The sequence below is a fragment of the Apaloderma vittatum genome, unplaced genomic scaffold (genome assembly GCF_000703405.1).
Source record: "Apaloderma vittatum isolate BGI_N311 unplaced genomic scaffold, ASM70340v1 scaffold9367, whole genome shotgun sequence".
Lineage (NCBI taxonomy): Eukaryota > Metazoa > Chordata > Aves > Trogoniformes > Trogonidae > Apaloderma > Apaloderma vittatum.
In genome coordinates this window covers 21,464-31,826 of record NW_009725680.1, presented here as the reverse complement: position 1 = coordinate 31,826, position 10,363 = coordinate 21,464, and the positions used below count along the sequence as shown (strand labels likewise).

At 47.1% G+C, this 10,363-nt stretch overlaps 1 protein-coding gene across 1 annotated transcript in view; it reads left to right on the top strand.

Annotated features, from left to right (window-relative positions):
- The first annotated feature begins 874 nt into the window (after positions 1-874).
- Positions 875-10,363, top strand: part of FAM168A (family with sequence similarity 168, member A) — a 24,182-nt gene continuing 14,693 nt past the window's right edge. Inside the window, exon 1 of the mRNA XM_009872990.1 lies at positions 875-954. Within this exon, the coding sequence (XP_009871292.1) occupies positions 921-954 (34 nt within the window). The 5' untranslated portion in view covers positions 875-920. The remainder of the gene's footprint in view (positions 955-10,363) is intronic.

The window sequence follows — 10,363 nt, the reverse complement described above, 5'->3', positions numbered from 1 at the left end:
CGCTCCTCATCACACTTGTTCTCCAGACCCTAGAGGGGAGGACAAGAACTTCTGGCAGAGGAAGAGTTTGGCGCCAGACATCTGCTCTGTGTGTGGGCGCACGCAGGGACGTGGGTCTGCGGTGATTTCCAGCCCCGCCACACGGCTGGCTGCTTAGATGATTTCCCCTGAACTCCCTCTGACTGATGCGAGCGAAGGTGACGATAACTGAAGGTGCTCCGCAACCTTTCCTAAAGTGCTCATTGAAGCCTCACGCGGCTTCAAAGGGTATCTGAGCCGCCGTGCGTGTTCCTTCCAGGTGGCCTGGCAGGTAATCGCGTCCCCCCAGGGATGGCGGTTGTGCAGCCATGGGTGAATAGAGGAGCTGTCACATTTTCATGCGACGTCTCTGCCTTCTTTTTCGCGAGAAGCTCTCGTTTATGGAAGCGCCGAGGAATCGGGCTGGGTGTTAGAACTGCAAAGAGATGGTCAAGCTGCAGCGGCTGCAGGCAGCCAAGGGAAAACGTTAATATATGGCTGTGCTGGTGGGTTTTCGTAGCTGAATTCTGCATTCAGCGCGTGGATTTTCTCAGCAGCTCTCTTCAGAGTGCATCGAACATTCCTGCATTCTGGTTATCGCGCTGCTCGCTTTCCAGAGAAGCGAAGTTGAAATATTGATGATGTCACGTGGAAGCCTGCAGAGCACATTCACAGTCCTTCCTATACCCCGGCCAGCTGAGAATACATCTGTGCTTTCCCTCTCAGCAATGCCGGTGGCCTCTTTCCTCACACAGGTTGTTTATTGCTTCCCAGGGATGCTGGCCTTTTCTCTCTGCCTCTTGACAAAAGCGTAATTTATTTATTTTTAAAACTATTTTCTTTTTCTCATTGCAGGTTATCCGACGGGCTATCCCACCGCTGCCCCAGCCTACAACCCAAACATGTATCCAACCAGCAGCCCTGGCTACGCCCCAGGTAAAAATCTGTGTATAGAGACAAGATGTGGCACGTTGAAGCGTTGCAGAAGGATTTAGCCTCTTGCTGCTCGATGTACAAAACCCAGCGGTTTGCGTGTCCTCGTCAGCAGATACTTTCCAGGGAAGGAGCCTGTGATAAGCTCTTCCCTTCCTAATTCTTCCTCTAATTTTTTGTCCTCCATTGAGAATATTTGTTTATGTTGCAAAGCACTTTTGAGCCATGAGTTGTGTCTTAATAGTAATCCCAGGAGTTTGGCAGTGCTCATCGCTGTGATGCCTGCGCATTGATGGCTTTTAATATTTTCTGAATGCTGCATGCAATAACCTCCACGAAATTGCCTTCGCCTTCCCCCTGCTTGTCCTTGTCACCTCCTTCCGTGTCATAGATGCAGAAATGTCAGCAGCAGCGTCCTGTTTGGTCTCTGGATCTCTCACGCTGGGTCTTTACTGTATCCTGCTTTCGTGATGAACTCTTCTTCTGTCCAGATCCTGCCCTTCACACTTCCCTAAATGACTCTTCTACAGACACAGCAAGCTATCCCTGGCCAAGCTCAGGAACTCCTCTGCCTTAGCGTTGGTGTGCGGGTTATCTGTGACAGCACCATCTGCACTCTTCTCCAAAACACCTTGTTTTCCCTTGGCTTTCCCAGTTGGACAGGTTGTTCTGTACCGCTGCTCCAGCAGGTCCTTTTATCATCTGCCTCTTCCAGCTTTCCACAAAAGCTTGTACAGGTTATTCCCTTCTCCATTATGCCCCATCTATCTCTGGGAAGCCGTACTCGGAGGTACAAGGTCTTCATTTTTCAGGGGCATCTTAATTTTTCACACCAGCCACGTGTTCTTTTGCGCCCTCCTTTGCAGTTCCTCTGAACCGTCGCGGCTGATGGATAATACATTCATCCTCCACAGTTCGGCCCCTATCCTGGAGTACTGCTCTCTTTGTAGTCTCCACTTGGCAAATTGTCCTCCATCCATCCGCAGAGCTGGTACAAAATACATTTCCCACCTACTCCCTCTTTGCCTCCCTCTTGCTCATATCTAGCACAGTCTACTTTTTGTCTTTTTTTACAGAAACAACACTTCCTCCGTTGTTTCTTCGTGTCCAGAGCCTTAGTGCTCTTCTGGCTCAGCCACCAATGTCTGTCATCTTCACCTCTTACCTTTCCAAGCAAGCATCTCCCTGGTTTCTTCTGCTCCTCTCCCTCATTGCCCATAAAGCCATTTCTCTTTTGAATTCCTCCACTAGCCACTTTTTTGGACAAAATGCTAAGGTGAGCACCATCTCTGCACCTCCCTTCTGTCTGATTTCTGCTGTTGTCTCTTAGCCAAACACCCCGACCCATGGCTCTGGTTTATGTAGCTCTGCAGATGCAGAGAAACATCTGGATGGAGGAGAACACACATGTCTTGAACCTTCCTCCCTGGCTGGAGAGAGCTAGAGAGGAGAAAGCCATCAAAGCATGTGGGTGGCATGAATACAAACCCAGTCATGCCCTGCCCATCACTTTGAGGTTGAACATCTCATCTACATGAGGTGGGGAGACAGGGGAATTGCTTATAACCGAAGTATGGCAATGGATTCATGAAGATTCAGGACAGAATGTAAATTAATTGTGGGAGCTGCTGCCAAATAACTTCCAGCAAGGACACTTCTTACAAGAAAAAGTGGACCTTCTGCTGATGTTGAGTGAGAGAACTTACTCCAAAGCAGAATTTATGGACTAATTCCTGCCTGTCCACAAGGAGTTGTCTTCACCGCAACAAGGACTAATGAGGTCCTGTGCTTAAAAAGGAATATTTCAGTTGCTGTGTTAAATGAATTACTCCTTTAATGCTTTTGAGCCCAAATTTGGAAACCTTTTTCTTTTTGGTGTTAAAGACTCCTCTTAGGCCCCTACTCAGGAAATAATAAGTCAATCATAAGTCAAACGTATGTTTAAGCAAACCAACCCTTTGGAAGGACCGAGCAACCTCGAGTTTTTAAAGCACAGTTGAGTTCTCTGCTTTCAGCCAAATTATCTGTGGGATGGGAGCATGACAGAGACTGGTAGAACCCTCAGGCTAAGTAGCAGTTTGAAAATGTAACTCTTATCTGGAGCGAATTAAGTGAAGAGTAGTATAAGTAAATGAAATCTCCTATTTAATAGCAAACTTGAGATCTTGCTGCCCAGAGCAGTTGCGGATTCAAGTCCAGGTTGGACGGGTTGCTCAAACCTGAGCTAGTTGAAGATGCCCCGGCCCATGGCAGAGAGATTGGTCTAGATGATCTCTGAAGGTTCTTTCCACCCTAAACTCTTCTATGATTAGAACTGTTTTTATTAGCTCTGAGGTTTTTAGGCTGTAGCGTGTTACCAGGGCGTTTTCTTTAAGGGACGTGGCCAGACAGGTCAGATGCAAGAATTGGCAGTGTCTGAACTGCGATTGAAAAGCGTTTCTGAAATCAGGTCTGTGCCTTTTTTACGAAAAAGAAATCTCTTGCTCATCCATTTCCAAGCACGCGTTGGAGATGAAAAATTATATCGCGCCCTTTTGTTTTGACTTCGTGGCTTTTTGGCTGGCTGAGGTGTTGTTTGTTTTTTTTTTTCCTCCCCGGAATGCTTCACCTCCAAAGAGCCACGGGATTTTAAAACTTGTGAATAAAGTCGCCTTTTCAGCCGAACGTTCAGTCGCCGTCGGAGTGAAATAGATGCTTGCGTAACGAACACAAAGCTGGGCTTTGTGGCGGTCCTGCTAAACCCTTTCTCCTCGGAATTGCCAAGTTTTCAAGTCTCCCAGTTGTCATAAAATCAGTGGATCCCCAGGCTTGGGAGCTTTCCAAAGCTGATGAAACAGAAATTTATTGCCAAACCCTTTTGGTGCTGTCTTCTCCACATCGCAGCTGTCATTTTTTTTTTTTTTTGCAAGGTTGACAAATAAAGCCATTTATTGCGGATGACTCTGTAAGGGATCCATTGTGGTTTGTTTGGTTTTGTGTGCCTCCGGTAGGGTCTCTAGCTGCTTTTCTTCCCATTAAAATTCTTCGCGTGTAACGTGAAACAAGTTTTGCTCCCGGAGATGTGTGCTGGGCCACCCTCGAATTCCCCCTGAAGGATCTAAAACTGAAAGAGTGAAGTGAAATAAAAGCTCCACAGCATAAAAAAAAAATGACAAATTTATTAGTGGCTTGTCCTGCCAGAGGCTGGCAACATCCTCCAAGCTCAGCCAGGGGTGGCAGAAGCTCCACCACTAAATGAGGAGATGACCAAGGGGACACCCAAGTGAGAGGCAACACCAAATCTCTGCAGGACGAGGAATTCTGAGGGGATGGGGATGTCCATCTTGCTTGTACATCTCAAACACCATCTTTGAGAAACTGGAGTTCCTAGTAGGAAACAAATTGAAAATAAAAAAAAAATAACCCAAACCCACAAAAAAGCAGAAATGCTGAGCTGCTATCAAGAAAAAGTACTTGTCTTTGCAAAACCTCGGTGAAATCCGCACGTTCCTCTGGAAAGGTTGTATTCAGCTCGGTTTAATTTTCCACATTGAAAAGAGAGGAAGAAAAAAAGAAACAACACTGGAAATTCTCAAGTATTTTAAACAGCTGCAGCAATTGCCACGTGTAAGGAAGATTTGGTTCCCTTTAGCCTTATAGACCTTCCAGCCCAGGTCCCTATTTATTCAGTGGAGACTAAATGTCTTTCTAGAAAGACATTTAGCCCATCCTTGGGTACAGACTCCCCGTGGGTTCCTCTCTGTCCTGCCAGGAGAGCTTGAGATGCCTCCTGCCTGGGGTGTCCTTCATCCTCTTGAGGAACAGGAACCCAAAGGGCGTTTGTAGATATTTCCTCCAATAATTCTGATACATAGTCAAGATATCTGCAGAGAAGACCTCTGGGATGATGTTTTGTGCGATTGCTTTCTTGCTATCTGTTAGGATAGTAAGAATAACTTGAGAAATGGGACCCACCTGGTCCACCTGGAGTGGGCTGGAGGACAAGCTTCCTTCTCTCCAGCAAAGAAATTGCTTGCACTCACACCAAAGACAAGAAAGAAGTGGATACCCCAACGCAGACAGTGAAGAAACAGTCCGGAAGACCAGGAGAGAACAAGGAAACAGAAGGATAATCGGGGAAAAAAGGGATGAGCACCTTGGGTACCCATTCTCAAGCCCCATCGTTCCGGCAGCAGAACCTACAGCCCGTGTCCTCCACCCAGCAGCGAGGAGCCCCTGGGTCTGTCCACCCCGGTCTCTCCTCCTTGAAAACAGCCGGATCGACCTTCAGAAGTTTCCTCGCCATTGTTCGGTGTCGAATAATTCGCCCCAAACCTTGTTAGTCAGCGGCTTTTATAAGCACAAAACCACGATGACTTTGATTTTTCCCTACCTTTGTCCTGGTGGCTGTGGCTGTGGGTGTCCTGGCTCTCATTAAAGATGCTCAACCTCCCCCGTGCTTTGATTCCTGCTGTATTTTATCGCCGCAATACTTTGCAGCAAGCGGTTCTGCAGATTAATTATGGCTTGAGTTACTGGTTTTATTTTTTTTATTTTTTTTTTTAAGCAAATAATTGTCTGTTGCTTTGGATTTGCATGATGTGAAAGGGGAAACGAAAGCCCTGGTCAATCTTCTTTGTGCCAACCAGCCTTTTGTGCGCTCCCTCGACGCTCCCTTCTGAAGTGCAATCCTGATCTTTACTGACTTGCTTTCTCTAAGAAAAATAATCCTCTGCTCATTTTTGTGTGCGTGTCCCCTCGCCAGATCTTTTTTGTTCCGCAGCTTAACGCTCAAGCAAGAAAGCCTTCGTGGCCGTCTCGGCGTTTAAATTGCATTTCTCTGTTTACGAGTCTTCAAAAAAATACTTTTAATAATTTCCACACTGGAAATCTCCTAATGTCCAGAAAGCCGACAGGTCGGTTTTGCATTGAGAACAAAAATCTTCCGGTGCGTAACACGACGCAGCCAAGCACTAAATTAGTGAGGAAACGGTGAAGATTAAAATTGGTGTTCTTCAACCTGACTCCCCTTGTGCAGAAACCTCCATCCTGCCCGTAAACAAATCCTGCAGCTCTTGAAATCAGTGCGATTTAACATCACGGCAGGAGTTTTCCCCCCGACACACACGCAGCATTTGGAGATATTTATCTCGTCGGAGGCATGGTTCAGAGCATTCAGCTCGTTCGTGTGCATCCAGGAGGAAAGGTGCTTTTGTGGGCTCTGCCATGCTCAGAACAGCGGCTCCACCGGTCGGTGGATGAAAAAAAACCCTGTGTGATGCTGTGGGTGAAGACAACATCGAGCAACGTTAGCTGTAGAGGCAGAGTGAAGGCTGCAGAGGCAATCCTGGCTTGGACGTTTCTTCAATTTAGAGGCTTTTCCAAGCTGCTCGTGACTCCTCGATTTATTTTATTTATGATCCCGACTCGATGCCGCATTAATAACTCTGGGAAGAAAGCGCACATTCCATAAGGACCTCCCAGCATCGCCCCCACAGCCTGTGATCGCCTCTCTTGGGAAAAATAGGCTTAAAGGAGAAAAAATAAAGAATTTTCGAGGGCCAACTAATCATAGAATCATAGAATGGCCTAGGCTGGAAGGGACCTTAGAGATCATCCAGTCCAACCTCCCTGTTGTGGGCAGGGACGCCACCTCTTGACTAGATCAGGCAACACATGGGGACCGAGCGGGAACTAATAAGCTGCGTAAAAATATTCCGGCGGTGGGTACCTGCGACGGAGCGGGCAGCGTGCTCGACTGTGTTAAATGGAATTGAGTTAAAGTAATACTGTGGTTCAGTGGCTGAGTTAAAAACCGGTCGTCTGTGTCGGCACAGGGAGAGTTTATTCGATTCAGCCTCTGTCGCACAGGAGGCTGGAAATAACCCCGTCGCGGAGAGGAAGGTGCTGCTGGGGTTCATGCCATCCATCGGACACGCTGGGAATCGGAGGGGCTCAGCTTTATTTTTTAAAATCTTTGATTCTGAAAGAGCAGGCTAATTCTAAATGTGTTTTTTGGAAGGGGTTTTAGATGTTGAGGCTTTAGCTGCCTCGCTGCAGAAAGAGGTTCCCGGCAGAACTGCTGCTCTCCAAAGCATCCTGTCCACCGACATGGTTCTTCTGTTTCAGAAGGGGCGGAGGGTGGTAATGCTGCCCTAAATCCTTCAGGATCATTAAAAAAGCAAACACAAACCACAGTTCCATCTGCTTGGATGTTTGATTCTCTCTCTATATATAAAACTACTTGGAAGAGAGGTTGAAAATGATGGGAATCGCATCCTTTGCTCGTGACTTCAGAATTTGTGGGATGTAACTCGAAGGGAGCTGCCAGGCTTGAAAGAAACTCTTCTGCCCAAGCCTGATCATCCTTTCTGCTCCAGCCTAAAGGTGTTCCTCGGACGAGCCCTCTCTGGTTAAGTGTCTTTTGCCCCAAATTTCATGAGTTTTACTTGGCCTCTGTGCAAAACCGTAGCAAGAGCTCAACCACTGAGCAAAGGTGAAGACTGCCCTCTGTGCCTGCCCTTGGTGTGGTTCACGCCAAGTGAGGGAGTGATGGTGACTTGGTTTAATCCCAAATCCATCGGTGGTGGTTAGTTTTCAAAGTCTAGTTTTCAACTATCTGCTACTTAAGTGCCATCCTCTTCCATCCTCGCTGTCCTACAAACACGCTACGGTCCGTGATGCTCATGCTCTTCTGTTGACCTCATGGTTCCCAAGGCCCTGGGATCCACGTGGAAAATTAAACGATTTAGTGCCCCAAACTTTGCAATCGCCTCTGTCTGAGAAGCCTAGGAGACATGGAGAGGAGCTTGGAGAAGTCTAGAGGAAAGGAAAATGGCAACTGGAACCAGTCTTGAGTCCTCCCTCTCTCAGTGTCAGGTATCTGGTGAATATTTGCTGATGTTCAGGCACCAAAAGGATGATAAATTCTTCATTTCAAAGCAGCCCTTCCCAAGATAACAGCCAGCCGCCGCATTGCTTGCAAAACTCAGCCCGAGGAGCCTGACATCAAGCAAGGGAATGAATTTCTTTCCATCCCGAGTCACTGAAACAACACAAGTTTCTGCCTTCTGTGGTTTTCCTGTTGCATTTTTCCATATCTGTTAGAGGGAAAGACTTGAGGCAGGCTACGAGAGCACGGCAAAGCTCCAGCATTGCAAACCCCAACGCTTGCAAGAAGCTTGGTTATTTAGGACAGTGTTATTAGAAAATAATAAAAAAAATCCTTTCAAGTATGTAAAACCTAGTGCCTAAAATCACTCTACTGCAGAGGCAGGAGGCACACTAATTTTGAAAATAAATAAATAAATAAATAATGTCTTCATTAAGCCTGGTGCGTGTTCCCTCCCAGGCATTCTGTCTTCCTGAGACGGTTGTTTTGTTTTAACTTCCTTCATTAAAGCGAGCCCTTTTTATTTCTCTGAAAGTAGGGCACTCCCTTTTTCTCAGGCTTCGGCTTTAACCACGTTTATTAATAATGCAGAGGAGAATAATGCTTTGCGTCTGTTACTTCAGTGCCCTCACGGAGCAGAGAAGGTATTTCTAAAAATCACCCTCAGAAATTAGGGGTCTCTGTGGGGACGTGGGGCAGGACGGAGACTCCGATTCCTAATTTCTGCTTCTGGGTCCTCCCTGGAGGAAGCATTGCTCTGCGGAAGGGAAAGCGTGGGCATCGTCTTCCCCCATGTAAGTGCTCTGTAGGTCTTCTGTAGGTGCCCACCGAGTGTTTAGGGGTATCTGTGGGTGCCCCAAGGTGGGTACCTTGGGGTCTGGCAGGGTGATTTTCCTGCAGAACCTTGCGAGGTTTTCTAAGAACAAATGCTCGCATCGTTTTGAGGCACTCAGTAAGGGGACTGCCTGGGGAATTCAGCTTTTTGCAGACTTTGCACGAGGCTCAGGGCCGTATCCACCACAAATAAGGTTGGCAGAGGGAAACCAGAAACATCTCTACCAAATGTGCTCTATCATCTGCTTCGTCCTTTCGTCGCGATTCTGCACTCCGGTTAATTCACAGAATTTTCCTCACGCACACCTTGTTCATGTTTTTTCTCTTTTCCACTTAAAATATGTCCTGAACATTATCAGATTGGGTAAAGGGAGACGGACCAGAGACCGTAGCTTGCCCAGTTCCCACCACGAGATTTGCCAGGGTAAAAGGCTCTTACTCCAACAGGTAAAGAGTAAAAGCTCTTTATTTTTCCATGGACAACATAGGCGATAGGCTAAACAAAATCCAGAAGACACTGGTAGGAGATGGATCATAAATGATATTAGATAGTCATGACTGGGTTGTAACTTGTGTGAATTACAGCTCTTGCAAAAGTCCAGGAGATATTAATGTTCCTAGAAACCTCCTTGGTTCACCTTTTGTGTAGTTTTAAGTGATGGATTCTCCGAGGATCCGTGATTTAATGTAGAGAGCATGCATAGCTATGGCCAGCTCTCAGCCATCTCAGAGTCAAATTACCACGATTTCTTTTTTAGTAGGTCTAATGTGGAGGGGAGAAACCGCAGAGGAGGGATTCATAAAACATCTAAAGAAATTGTCTCGTCAGTCTTGGAGATGAAAACCTTTGTGAAATCCAGAGGCAAAAATGCACCTGACTTTGAATAAAAGCCCAAGTGAAATAGTGTTCCTGTCCCAGCGCTGGGACTTGGCTCTGCAGAGCGATGTTCAGGAGTGCAGTGTACCATGGAAAATAAAGGGAGGCAGTTTGGAAAATCCTTCATAACTCACAAACCTTTAGGGAGGGGGCACAGACTCGGAGCAGAACATGGCCGGTGCTTGAGTGGAGGAGAAAATTGCTCTCTGAATCACTTCCCAGAAACCTCCTGGTTTTCTCTTGAGGAAAGTGAAGAGGGAGGAGCGCGTTTGCGCGTCTCCAGCAGCAGAGCACCAGCCAGATCTTGCACCCATGAACATCTCCATGCGGCCGATGGTTGTCGTGCCTTCCAGTAAAGCATCGCTGAGGGGTGTCCTTCATGCTCCTGCGTTTGACTCATAGAATCCTAGAACAATTCAGGTTGGAAAAGCCCCTTGGGATCATCGAGTCCAACCATTGACCCTACACTACAAGTTCACCCCTAAACCAGATCACCCAACACCACATCTAAGCGACACTTGAACACATCCAGGGATGGCGACTCAACCCCCTCCCTAGGCAGTCTGTTCCAGGGTCTGACCACTCTTTCTGTGAAGAATTTCTTCCTCATGTCCAGCCTAAACCTGCCCTTTTGCAACTTGCAACCATTCCCCCTGGTTCTGTCTTTAATTTGCTGTGAGAAGAGACCAGCACCAACCTCCCTACAATGTCCTTTCAAGTAATTGTAGAGCATGAGGAGATCCCCCGTCAGCCTCCTCTTGGTCAAACTGAACAGACCCAGCTCCCTCAGTTGCTCCTCACAAGGTCTGTTCTCCAGGCCCTTCACCAGC